This window comes from Parus major, chromosome Z (genome assembly GCF_001522545.3).
Source record: "Parus major isolate Abel chromosome Z, Parus_major1.1, whole genome shotgun sequence".
NCBI classification, from domain to species: Eukaryota; Metazoa; Chordata; class Aves; order Passeriformes; family Paridae; genus Parus; species Parus major.
In genome coordinates, this window is record NC_031799.1 from 14674540 (window position 1) to 14688258 (window position 13719).

At 37.7% G+C, this 13719-nt stretch overlaps 1 protein-coding gene across 2 annotated transcripts in view; it reads left to right on the plus strand.

The window, feature by feature from the left end:
* Positions 1 to 11206, plus strand: part of PARP8 (poly(ADP-ribose) polymerase family member 8) — a 132734-nt gene extending 121528 nt beyond the window's left edge. For both annotated transcript variants that reach the window (XM_015653428.1, XM_015653429.1), the window contains 2 exons: positions 821 to 905; positions 1528 to 11206. In XM_015653428.1, the coding sequence (XP_015508914.1) occupies positions 821 to 905; positions 1528 to 1630 (188 nt within the window). In that variant the 3' untranslated portion in view covers positions 1631 to 11206. The remainder of the gene's footprint in view (positions 1 to 820; positions 906 to 1527) is intronic.
* Positions 11207 to 13719: the final 2513 nt, after the last annotated feature.

Genomic DNA, 13719 nt, shown 5'->3' on the forward strand with positions numbered 1-13719 from the left:
ATCCAGATGGTGGAAAAATACCCAGAACAGAACTGGCCCTGGAATGGAGCCCTGAGGAACACCACTGGTGTGACCAGTCACCAGCCAGATGCTGCCCCATTCACTACAACCCTTTGGGTTCAGTCCCTCATCCAGTGCTTCACCCACCATACCATGAACCTGCTCATCCCACAGCTGGACAACTTGTCCAGACGGATGCTCTTCAGATGCATATACTTAGCTATCTTCAAATGCAGATTGATGGTATAGCTTCTATTTAGCAATAAAAAGCTTTCTTTCCTTGGTTGTTCTCATTGTGCTGGTAAACAACCTATCATCAAATACATAGAGTAACTTTTGGCAAGGTTTTTGAATGTCTTGAGTCATAATTGCTACTTGTTTTAAGTATTTGGTAATATTGGACATCCCAAATTCACCATATAGTAGTTTCAGGCTTTGTCTTAAGCATCTTGGTTTTGGATCAGCCATCACCAAACACAAATATCTGTTCTAAATGCTGATTGGATGTCTCAGACCCTCCTTAACAGTCCTATGGCTTTTTAAATTCAGTTTTTAATAAATGCATTTTTTAATTCCATTTAACAATTTGCATACATCAAGCATCTGTGTTTTCAGAAAAGTGTGTTTTGGAAACAAGAATTAAGTTCATCTTCCTTTTTGTACTAGCATCCATCTCAAAATCTGCGCTGCAGCACAGACATGTAGAGGAAAGCTGCACATTCCTGAAAGACTATTTAAAATGTATAAAACACAAAGTCTTTTAAAGCAGTGTTTTCCAGGCATGTTTTCATCACTATGAAATTTATTCTTTCTCTGATAGTGATAACCTCACCTGATCTGCACAAACATGGGGAGATATGGGTAGTTCCCAACACGGATCATGTGTGTACAAGATTTTTCTTTGTGTGAGTACAAAGCTTCTCTTAAACATTCAGCTTTATACTAGATCTTTTTCTTATGTTTCTTATGTTCCAGTAGTTGTAATTAAAGTAGATAAAAGACATTTCTTCCTAATTCTGTTTAGTATTCCTCAATTTTTTATCTTTCACTGTACTTACTTGTACTAGAAATGTATGGATAAGCTAGTATCAAAAGTTTAGTAGGTGTCTTGTTTTAGTACAAATGAACAGAGAGTTCATAATTTTTCCTATTCAATGGCATTACTTCATGTTACAGTAAGTCTGTCCATGTATTGTGAGAGATAATTTCTATTTGGCTGTATGTATTTAAGCTGAGGAATTCATTAAAGGCTTCCTGTCTGTGCTGTGAGCATTTCTCTTTCACGTAACACTTGTCCCCTTTGTGGCTTACTCAGCCTCAGGGCTTCAGTGACAATGGCAGCCTTACCACCTGCCACTCTCCAGAATTTAGGATCTGTATAGAAAGATGAAGCACAGCAGAGCACTTCAGTAGAAACATGCTAACATATGGAATAAGCACTTGGAGAATGAGAGTTTTTGATATTTCTACATAGATTAATAAAACACTAATATGATATTATTTTCTGTACCTTTTTTTTTTTTTTAGTTATGAAGATGGTCAAGTGGGTGATACAAGTATAAATACACAGGAACCAAACATTCATAAAGAGATTCTTCGAGTCATTGGCAATCAAACTGCTACTGGTTAAAAGGACCACTCTTATTTAATTGATGTGAAGCCTTCCTCAGTCTCAAAGCTGGATTTTGAACTGAAGAAGATGCAAAAAACTAATTTATTATTACTACACTAAGCAAATTAACCATTTGAATACTTACTGTTTTCTTACTTAGTATTTCGTATCTCATCAAAATACCTGAGATGGTATCAATTAGCAACTGCAGGGGTGCAAAGTCTATTATTATACTAAAACAATTAATAATTAAACAGGCATTTGGGTTGCTCACAATAAACAGACATTAAAAAGGACTTTTGTGCTCATATTTTTATACTAAACTTCAATTGGAAGTTTTAGTACTGTATACTGATATTTTAAATTTAGAATGAATTACAAGTAAGAGAGAAGATTTTATAGCGGAGCACCTGTACTATACAGGATACTTTGCAATAAGTAAAATATTCTCGTATTAAAACACAATAAAAGGTTGTCTGGAACATGTAAAATTGAAGAGAATGGTTACCTGCAGCTATCTTTGATTCTTTTTATTTTACACAAATGCAGTTAGCATTTAAACTCAAAGGTGAGACAACAATGCATTTTTTATTTACTGGGTGAAACAAAGCAAAATGAATGTGACGGTATATGTTTAGCTTTCTTTATCTTCTCTGGAACACTGTCTTACCCATTAAGCAGCTCAGTTGCATTTTTTAATTATACAAGCCTAGGAAACACCTGGAAAACCTAAAGCTGTTAATTTCCTTTTTAGAATTTTTGTTTTTATATACTAGATTTTACAATTTCATTAGATCAACAAGGTTTTTTAATGTTTGCATCTTAACTTCAGTGAAACTGCTCTGTGATGAAATTTATCCACATATTTTAAAGTATGTGCTGAGTTAAGGCTTTTACATGGTTGAGTTGATTGTTGGTGCATCAGAAAATATATACAAATGCAAAATTCTCCTGATTTTGTCTTGGTAAAATAGTTTTATTAATTAATTTCTAAGCTATAAGAAATCAATTTAAATATCTCTGTCTTTTAAATTAACAACTGTTTTTTCCAAGTGAGTAGGATGGCAACACAGATAGAGAAGGGTCCAGTCTCCAAGACAAAAAGCATACCCTGTGCCCTGCTGAATGCCCTTGGCAGCCCTCATGGTGGCTATCCTGAAGCATCAACCACACCCTTGAATATGGAGAGCAATTCAGCTTACCCATCTGTGCAACTACTACAAGCCACCTCAGAAAGCAAAAATAGACTGAAACCTCTCTTATGTTACTTTCATAATAAAGATACTAAAGCACCAAATAACAGCACAACAGAGCACAGGTGTGTTTGTTTCTTTTAAACAGAACAATCAGGTATGCTGTAATGGGTGGTTCCTTCTTTCTGGTTCATGCTACGCTCCTGCGTTACTTGCTGCAGTTGACGTGCCCTACAAGTAAAATAGTGGTATTTGGCCTAGGAGCATATACCTGGTGCTGTATTTTAGCATTCTACACTTAGTTGCTTTAGTTTTAGTTTTTCTGGGCTCATATCCAAACTTGTAAAGCAAATTCTGTTTGCATATACCCATTTTGCTTTTAGTTCCATTGACTTGCACCCTTATTTGGTGGACCTCTAAATTAGAAAAGTGCTACTCTCTTGTCTTTCATGTTGGGATACAGGTTAACTTCCTGAAACAAAGAGGTTTCCTGAAATTCATCCATCTACATAAGGACTGCCGTAGGTTGTGTGACTGCTAAATGTCAAAATAATTCCGAAGTAGAGCTGAAACCCTGGCATGACCATCTCTGTGTAATGGTCCTGCCGTATGTTTCTGAATCACTCTGTTTTGCCTAACAAAAAGAAATTGGGAAGCAATCCACAAAGTGTTCTGTGATTATTTGCTGGGCTGATAGTCCACCACTCTGGGATGCCTCTTACAAAAAAACTAGGAGGAAAGAGACATGACCATGAGTGAACTGGAGAAGCCAAGTAAACAGTCATCTTCCCCATCCCCTCAAGCTTATAGCAGGGTCAGAAATGAAACCCTTGAAGGAAGGAATCTGAAATGTAGCTAATGAGTCGACCTCTGTTTGCATTGTGGGGTCGGTCGTAATACTGGTCATGCATGGTGCCATTGTAAGTACAACCCCAGGACAGCAAAGGGAAAAATACATCGCTGCCAAATTTTAAGACTGCTCAGAGGTTTGTTTTAAATGGATGAACCACAGTAAGGGACAGTGTGGGGGAAAGCAGGACTCCAGGCTGTATGGAGGCCTCGCTGTTGTAAGGTGCCTATCTCAGGGAGTGCTGAGGTGACTGACTTAAGGAATGGTGAACAAGAGTAAGAGGTAGAATGTGGCAAGCACAGGTGTTACAAACCAGTGGAAGAGGGCAAAACCTTTCAGGCAAAAAGGTAGTTCTGGAGGGACAAAGTGGCATTAGCAGCTCAGGTCCCACGCAGTACGTGGCAGGAAAATGGACTGGCAGAACCAAGCTGCAGCATGGGGATATACAGCCTGTGGCAGTGTGGGGCAGCACCATGCTCAGGGCAACAGGGCCACTTGAAAATGTATCACTAGGCTACAGTGCAGACACAAGCCCAGTGTCACAGATAAACAGCAGTTGAACCAGAACAAATTTCTTTGGCCAGAAACTCAGTCATGTTTTTCTTTAGCCATTATATTAATGAGTAACTTCCAAGGCTTTGTATTATTTGCAGGTGAATTTGAATCCTCAGATTATTTAACAAAGTTTTAGTTCACATTATTTTTAAAAAATGAGGGGAAGGACGGATGCTCAGTTGGCATCTGCTACTCAAAAATAAATAATCCTTATGCAGGAAATATCAAAGCTGAAATAAAGACTTATCACAAAGGAATTGAATGAAAAAGCCTGAGGATAAGATTTTCTTTAAAAGATTTGTCCTTTGGGTATTTATGCAAAGGTGGAAGTTGCATGTAGCCAAACACTTCCAAATAACTTACATTAACATGAATTCCAGGGGATGAAAAATAAAAATTCCAGGCTCATTTGAGCAAGACCCTCAAATGTTATGCCCAAAGCCTTTGCATTTCCCTTCCTCTGTTACCATGCACACATATCGGTGATGGACCAATCATTGTAACTCATGCTGTAAAAGATGCAGGCTTTCCACAGATGGCTTTTAATCAAAGCAAGTAGAGCCCCAGGCTCTGCCATTTCTCTTGGTAGAAATTTCCATTAAGGCATTGCTGTCACCATACCCAGTATGGAGCAACCAAGGGAGTTCTTGGTAAATAACTTTCTAACTACTTGCAACATCTTACAACAGAATGCAAGCCCTCCTCATGGTGAAACGGTTTGAACATAAAAATTATGTTTGACCTTTAATGTTGCTCCCTAATTATGAATTGCTGTATTTATACTGCTGAATATCTTAAACATTGAGAAAGGAATCCAGAAAGATGAGTTTAAATCTTCCATGAGATTCAGGCAAGTATTTAACATTCAAGGGCTAAATGAAGGAATTTGAGGTATCTGTTTCTGTGATAGGAATCAACATGGCCCTGTTTTCTTCAACAGTGCTACACTGTTTTGTTAAGCTGAATATTTGGCTTCCTATTACTTACCCTAAAGTGGCAAGATTGTGTAATATTTTGATTAATGTTTTACAGGAACCAGTCAATGACACTGGAATTTTTTAGGCTTAAATTTTTCCTCTACAGCCCTTGAAAACACTCTTCATGAAGCTGAATGGATTTAACATAATAGCTGTTGGTACTGAAAATGTATCTGATGAATTATGCTAAGATTATACTTTTGTTAATACAAATATAAAGTCAATCCAGATTAATAATTTGTGCATAGATAAATTATACTTTGCTTATAAATCACTTACTACTGTGAAAACAATTAGTATAATTTCTACAAGGATAAATACAAAGTAGGAAAAAAAAAGGCAAAAGGGAACAACTGAATTAAGACATTCCTTGTTTAGAAGGAGATAGTAAAAAAACCTCAAAACCTAAGCAAATGAAAAAGTAGAATCTAGTTACCTAAGTATTATATTAATTTAGATAGATTTTTTTCTTGGCTCTGGGAAAGTGAGATACAAAGAGTATGAGCCATGACTCACCACGTGCAGCCTCTGCTGGCAGTGCTGCTGAAGCTGGAATGGCCCTGGCCACCCATTCTCTTCTCTTCTGTGGCACACAGCATCCTGTGGTGTTTTATTTGCAATACTGAGGTGTTAATCTGGTGTCTGTGCAATTTCTTCCTTACAAGCACCACCTCATGGTGAAGGATTAGCCTGTTGAGTAAAGCGAGCAAGATCTGCTGCTTGTAGAGCAGATATGATCCTGTGAAGCACCAGAAGTTGTTCAGAAAGGATCTTTAGTCCAGTTAGATGAATTTATTCCTTAAATAAATTCCACTCAGGAGTGGAGTGACATGTGCTTCAGAAGGGGATAAATAAAAGGGGATAAATAAACGGGGATAAATAAAAACGGGAAAAATTGCTCCAAGTAGAGCGTCATTCTGTGCGCACCGTGCTGTGTGAAACGCACAGGGATGTCGCCAGGAGTTTGAATTTCCCAGTTTGTGTTTGGAAACAGGTCTGAAAGCACTGACCTCCTCTGTCTGTCCTGGCATGTCAGTGTTGTACTTCTGCTGTCTGGCTTCAGCAACAGCCACTGACAAGAGCCGAAGGAATAAGACAGCTTGAACTTCTGTTCCATAGCATTTTGAGTGCATGCTCCTGCTAAGTTTCAGTCTGCCACAGAATAGCTATGATGTAAATTACTGCCCATTACACTTTGCATTGGGATTTTGTATATGTACTAGGCATAAGGCTTTTGTAAAGGGAAAAAAAATAGTTTTTAGATGAATATATCTACTGTGTTGAAAATCTGTTGAGAAGATTGCATTAAACATTTATCAAAAAGTCAGTAAAAATAGTCCTTATACATAGCCATTTAATGTTCTAAAAATAATTTTTGAATTTACCCAGTATATATTGTATCTTTTAATTTTAATGAACAGCCACTCCTTTATGTAAACATAAAATATGCCAGTGTTTCTTTTAACTCTATAGCCTTTTTTTCTCCAAATAAATTTATTAAATTCTGTGCACAAAATCATACTGCAGCCTGCTATTTAGCCTATGGTGCCTTAGAGTTACTCAAATATTTAACAAAATGGAGATAATGTAAATACTGCCAGAAGATCACTAAGGCCAAATATTTTCTCTATTCACTTTTTACTGCACTTGCTTTCTATTGCTATTTAAGCCTCTTTTATTCAGCTTTGTAATAGCTATAGCGTTGTAGCCAATGTAAATGTTTACCTTCAATAAATCAGAATTTGTTCAACAAGTACTGGGCATTTGGGCACTATTTTGAGAGCTCTGTTCGAAGTTAAAACAGCCATCTAAGAATTAAACTGCATCTGAAGCAGTTTCTTGACTTTTTCTAATCTCAATGACATCTAAAAGTTATGCCATGCTTTTACACATGTTTTTGAAGTAATTTTTGTTTGCAGTGATCTTTTTAAAAACACTTAGATGAACAGTAAAAGCAGCTTTTCTTGCTGTGTTTATCTGAATGGGTTACCCAACTGTAATAAAAGAATTATTTTGCATGTACAGTATCATAAAATGCATAAAGATGTCTCAAGATGCTTTATATAATTGCTTTTAAATAAGTACTCTGTTTTTCTGTAGAGCTGTTTTTGTCATGAAAACACAGCAAATATATGACAAACCATGTCATACTTTAATGTGGCTATGTTTAAAGTATAAATACACATCTGCAACTCATAAAATATGCAGACATTTGTGGGACTGGGTATTAATTCAGTGGGTGTACTGTTTTTTTCACTGCTTGTGTGCTCCTTTTAATTATATGGGTGGATGTAGCTTGCAACTTCTGAAAGTTTTACCTTTTGTTTCTTAAATTTATTATTTTGTGATTGCAGATTTTGGATTGAAAGAGTCAAAGTGGTGCTTACTATTATTTTGACTGCTGTGAAGTGCATTATACATAGAGAGACCAAAAGATACTTCATTGCTACTCTAAATGACTGATAATTTGCCTTTGATTTAAGTGTAGAGACTGAATTCTCTAATGGAAGAGATTTTCCTAATTTGGGGGATTTTAAATTTGGAAGCAGTAATTCCCAAACTCACAAGAGTTTTAATCAGTGAGGAAATCTCAGACCTCTGTAGAATTGTTATCCACAGAGAGCAGAAGGGACAGCATTTATATTTGCTTTGGTTTAACATAGTTAATTTCCAAGTGGCTGCATCACAAGTTCTCTCAATATGCACCAATATTAAGTGTTCTGCTGAGAAGGTCTTTGGTGCTTTGTATTCACCTGTTGAACAGTTCCATGTGGGACCCAAGAGAACAGTAATCCAGACAGTAATTGACCGCAGTAAAAAAATTATTGCAATGCACAAGAGCTACTTTCAAATGCACACATTGCATTTTTATCAGGAGGAAAGGCAGAGTATCTTCTAAGAGTATATCACCATTGCAGAAAGGGTGCATACACTTTTCATTAAGCCATGGTAGCACACTTGACCAACTTCTCTTTTTTGGAATTAGTGTGCAGTGGAGATTGGAGCAAGTAATTTTGCACAGGGGTCACAGACTTAGCCCCCTCCAAGAAATGTCCTCCTGAAATACTGTGAGGCAACTTAAATAGAACTGCATCAACTAAATTAAGACAGTAGTAGCTGAGGGCCACAACTTTGCTGTGCCCCAGCTCTCAGCACAGTGCAAACAACTTGAACAGAAGAAAACTTAAGGAATGGAGCAAAGGGCTCAGTGCCCTTGCAGAAGCCTAGTGTCGAAACAGGTGAAAAAAGGAACAGCACTTGGAAAAAAATATTAAATTGGCATTTTTATTAGACTACATTGTAGATCCCTCAGGCAGATTTTCTTGAATGTTGCTAACATTTTCCATTCACAGTTAAGGGGGAGAAGTGTAGTTCAACACGCAGAAATTGAAGCCTCTGAACAGGGCATAAGACCCTTTTAGCATCAGCACTGCTTATAGCAAACCCATGTGCAAGGCGTCAGTTATTGGATTCCAGCCAGTTCCAAGAAAACTGGCATTTTGTGAGATGCTGAAGCTGTGGGAATTACACTAGCAGCAGGAACAGTGACTGCTGCAGAAGCAAGAACAGCACAAGTCTCCAGGGATTGTGTCTGGAACAAAATACAGGAACTCCTGGCTTATGGTTTGCTCAACAAAAGCCAGAGCTTATCATCAGCAAAGCAATTCTAATTTGTAACTTTTAAAGAGAAAGCTTTCCATTGTTTGGGAGAAACAAGAAGGAAAAAAAGAGCAGTTTTCTTCAACCTGTTGTCCTGTAGCTGGATAGTTCAGGCTAGTAGCATATCAGGGGCAGTAATACTTGGCATGTAGCAGGTTTATTTACAGCAGTAGTTAGAAACTTTCTTAGGGATCTCAAGCAGAATGAGGAATGTCTCAATTAGATGACAGTTCCTAGGAGCTGGTCATATATTTTATATATATTCTAATGGAGTCTGTATGGGTAACATATTCCAGAAAGGGAGTAGGTGGCTGATACTTTCCTTGCTGGTTTTCAAATCTGATCAGAGCGTTCTTCCCATGTGAGCTGCTGAGCAAACAATTTTGCTGATTGTTTAAAAGAAAGAAACAGTTCATCTCCTGATCTTTCCATCTCTCCTAGACAAGAGCTTGGAGTTTGGGTGTATTTCTGTTCACAGCCATTGACCAAGGTTAGTTCAGTACGAAGAAGGTCAAAGATGAGAGGAGTCAGAGGCTAAACCAATTGGAATAAAGATTAATGTATTTTGAAAGTATATAGATGAAAAAAAGTAAGTATATATTTAAAATTTTGCATATATTTCTAGGAATGTGAGCTGAAATGGAACTTATGGTAAGGATCACAATATCACTGTTTACAACACTTCTGACAAATGCAATGTATTACAAACAGGTTGTAACTACCCTCATGTGGTAGGCTTTGGTAGATCTAACTTGCTGACTTTTTGTCAATGACATATTTTGCTAGAGGCTTTTAAATTTTTGCCTGTGGGGAATTCAGTCACTCCTCCTCTGTATGTGTTATCACGTAGCTGGCATGTTGTGCTTCATGCGGAATTCCACATGTGTGAAATTGTATTATTCCACTCCTTGGCTTTTTATTGTCTTATGAAAACTTTGATTTCATGCTTGCCATTCTAAGCAGTAGTACATGATCAAAAATCCCAAGGTCTTCCAGCACCAGTCTCATTTCAGATTCCTGCAGATACTTTATGCTTTGGAAGTTTTCAGCTTTTTTTTCAGCTGCATCTCTTGACAGTACCAATAACTTTCAGTCCATTTTACGCCCTGCTTACAAAGGTCTTTGGGTGGTTGCTAAACACCTTGTTACACCTGAGAGGTGGCACTTCTGTCTTTCTGAGAGTTGATTTATCTTCTTTATTAAGATAACTTTTTTTTTTTTAAGTCTCCAGTGGTCTCTTCCACTACCAAAAAATTGCAAAAAAATTAGAGGACTTGTTGGGGAGATGACAATTTTATGTTTTTTATGTTGTTCAATGTCTTCAAATTCTGTGTATCTCTGCTAATGTGACCTGAATTTCTGATCCATTGCAGGTCTCTTTCCTGTTGCTGTTATCGCTCATAGAGCTAGCCTTTAGAAAAGCATCAGATATGAGCACTGAAGTACAATACAGAGTACATTTTAGTTAAAATGCAAAAATGTGCGGCCACGAATAGTAAAAAAAAAAGTATTGAAATTACAGTCCTTCCATATGAAAAGCATGTGTACAAACTACTAACCTACACACAAGAACGTGTGGCCAAATAGGTATGCCCAAAAGGATACTGTTAAAAGTTAAAGAGTTTTATAAACACTATTTCCTGTCATAATTTTCTTTCATCTAAGGAAATTTGGCAGTGTAATTTCAAAATGCTCCCTACCTGTTATTCTAGCTTTGTCTTTAAACAGGATTCAAGTTGAATTGCTGGTCTTTCCTTCACATATTCTTCTTTTCCTGTATTTTTTATGAGGAAAGCTTACCGGGGTCTTAATTACTTTAAAGAGTGTCACCGATCTCCTAAATTAATCTGCTTGAACAATTTCCACAGATTGGTTTGAAATGGGTTTTTTCATCAATAAGCTACCAGAGGAATTTGCTTCCTTTCCATGGAGATTTTTTGTGTTTGTAAACCTCAAGTCTTGAGTTTTTCTACTTGAACAAATCTTTTCTTAAGGGGATTGAAAGACTTGATGGTATGTGTGCATGAGATTTATTATGAAAATTTTACTTTGTCTTTGTAAGTGGTGTCTCAGTGGCCTGGGCAGCAGATGCTTGGTGTAGTGCAACAATTTATGAATTGGTCCCAATGAGGACTGATTTTGATTTTGGCTTTTAGGGTATCATTGACCCATTGGATAAAGCTAGAAATTCTGACTATTCTGATCAAATTCTGTTGTCTGTAGATTATGTTACTTTGTGTAAACTGTTCCTTTACATTATCTGCTCTGTGAATTTCTATTCATATATATTCCTGCCAACTCTACTATGCATGAATGCAAAGAAAGAAACAAAGGTACAATAAAGATGTGGTTCATGGTCCCTGCTGACTGGAAATTGTGTGTGGGTTCATGTAAAATTGTGCAAGAGGTCGCTCTAGCAGTTTTGTGAGCCAAACAGCTGCCTTTCATGCTCAGCACTATCCTTGCTGGGCCTGTTCATTTCACTTGCATAGGCACAGCCATCCTGGGCAGATGTGCTCTGTTTGTCCAGATCAAGATCTTTGCTCCAAAGTGACAAAGGTGTTCTTTGGTGGATGATTACATTTATTTGGGCACAATTGTGCTTGCTTTTCACTTTCTACAGTTTCCTGTGACAAAAGTAAATGCAAAATGATGGATGAAGGATACTATTATTTTGACTTGTAGCATTATTCCTCCATCATGAGTAAGTATAAGTGATTCCATGCCATTCAGGTGTCTACATACACTTCAGCATCCACAAAAATAGACTTTGATTTTCTCTGACTAGACATACATGCATGTATCCTTTTTAATTTTGATATATTGAATACAAGAAAGGGGAGACCATTGTTTTATATACACAGATTGTCTGGACTTGCTAGGAAAGCTGAGCAAGTAGAGTTTAGTTATGAACAACGATTTATTTCAGTTCCCTGCTAAACAGACTGCTGAATTCTTTGGGTGGTTTTATAAAAAAATGTGAGCAAACATCTACTGGAAAGTTAATTCTCTCTGATCAGAACAGATTCAGAACCAATCTTCTTGATGTGCAAGGCTTGTTGTTCAACATATTCCATCCCACCGGCCCCAAAACAAGGATTTGATTAAATACTTGTACTTGCTGGTTTTTTTCCCTTTTTTTTTTTTTTTTTTTTTTCCCTTCCCCACCAGAAACTTTCTCTGGGCAAATAACTGTATCCAAAAACTTTTCTAACTGTAAAAGCCATTGCCAGTTAATCACAGCTATGTCAGTTTAAGGATGTGATTTCCACAAGTTAGTCCCTTAGATTTATGGTGCTCTCTATGATTTTTATTTCCCCCCCACATTATGAATGCCTCATTTCTCTTGAGGGTCATAAAAACTTGAAAGGTATAGTAGCAATATACAAAGCAGACTTCCTTGCACCCTCTTGCTGGTCTGCATAAAACCTGAATTGAGGTACTCATTTCCTGCAGTGATTAATCAACATAATGTGATCACTTGATGAAAATCAGGCTATAGGAGTTAGATATTTTGGAGAGGAATGTTGGGCTGGAGGTTTTTGTTTCACAGAGCCCTTTCAGCATTGAGTGAAATTTATTCTTTCTCTTGTGATTTGAGCTCATCTCTGTATCTGTAATTTTGATTTTATTTCTTTAGGTCAGGATGTTTGGCCAACCAACTGAGGACTACTTAACTGAGGAAGCAATTTTGCTTACAGTATTGTCCTTCAGTGTCCATACTAGACCAAACAGCTGGTCTGAAATGCCTCTTCAGTGTGTTTTTTGGTAGGCAGGGTTTGCCTTCTGCAGGGTGCACTAGGCAGCATGCCTTAAAATTTGTCCATTCCTGAAAATCGTCTCTGAACTGAGTACTATCTTCAGTTACACCTGAGCCCTGGGGTCCTCCACCTTCTCCAACTAGCCCAGATGCATTTTACTTGCCTCATGGAGGTTCAAATGGAGCCACTTGTTAAAAATTCAGCTACAGCTTCTCCAAAGGCTCACTCAGAGTAGAACTCATATTCTTGTTCATGAAAACACTTAGCTCTGTGCTCACATATTAAGCATTTGCATAAATGCTGTCTTGGAGCTATACTCTGTTGGTGCCACAAAAAGCATCAGAGGCCCAGAGGACCCCTCCCATGAGGATATGGCAGGAGAGCTGGGGCTGTTCTGTCTGGAAAAGAGAAGGGTCTAGGGAGACCTTAGTGCAGTTTGCCAGTACTTGTAGGAGACTTAAAAGAAAGACAGGGATAAGCTTTTTACCTGGGCCTATTGCAATAGGACAAGGAGTAATGGTTTTAAAATAAAAAAAAAAAATATTGATTCAAACTAAATATAAGGAAGAAATTATTTACAATGAGGGCATTGAAACACTGGAAACATTCAAGGCTGGATGGGGCTCTGAGCAACCTGATCTAGTTGAGGATGCCAAAGCTGATTACAAGGAGTTGAACTAGACAGTCCTTACAGATCCCCTCTAACCCGAACCATTCTATGATTTTGTGGAGAACATTTACCAGAATGTAAACACCAGGCTATTTCCTGGCCAGTCCCTGAGGGTTGGAAGCCTGTCTCCTCCCTTTTCCCAGCACTAGCCAGACAGTATTGCCTCTGTCTTTTCTTGTATACACTTACAGGGATTTCACAGGAATAGTGGCTATGCCAAAGGGGCACAAGCCCTGGCCCAGCATCAAAAAACCTGGCTAGGTTTGCTGCATTACCAGAGAAGCCATAAAACACAAGCTTTTGTTCAAATGATTCTTCTCCTGTGTAAATGAGGTCAGCTGGTAGAAAAATAAAACAAAATGTGTGAAGTCCCTGATGGACTTAGGGAGTGATACTTCTGAGATCTAACACCAGTGTTGCAGTAGCAAAAATATAACAGCC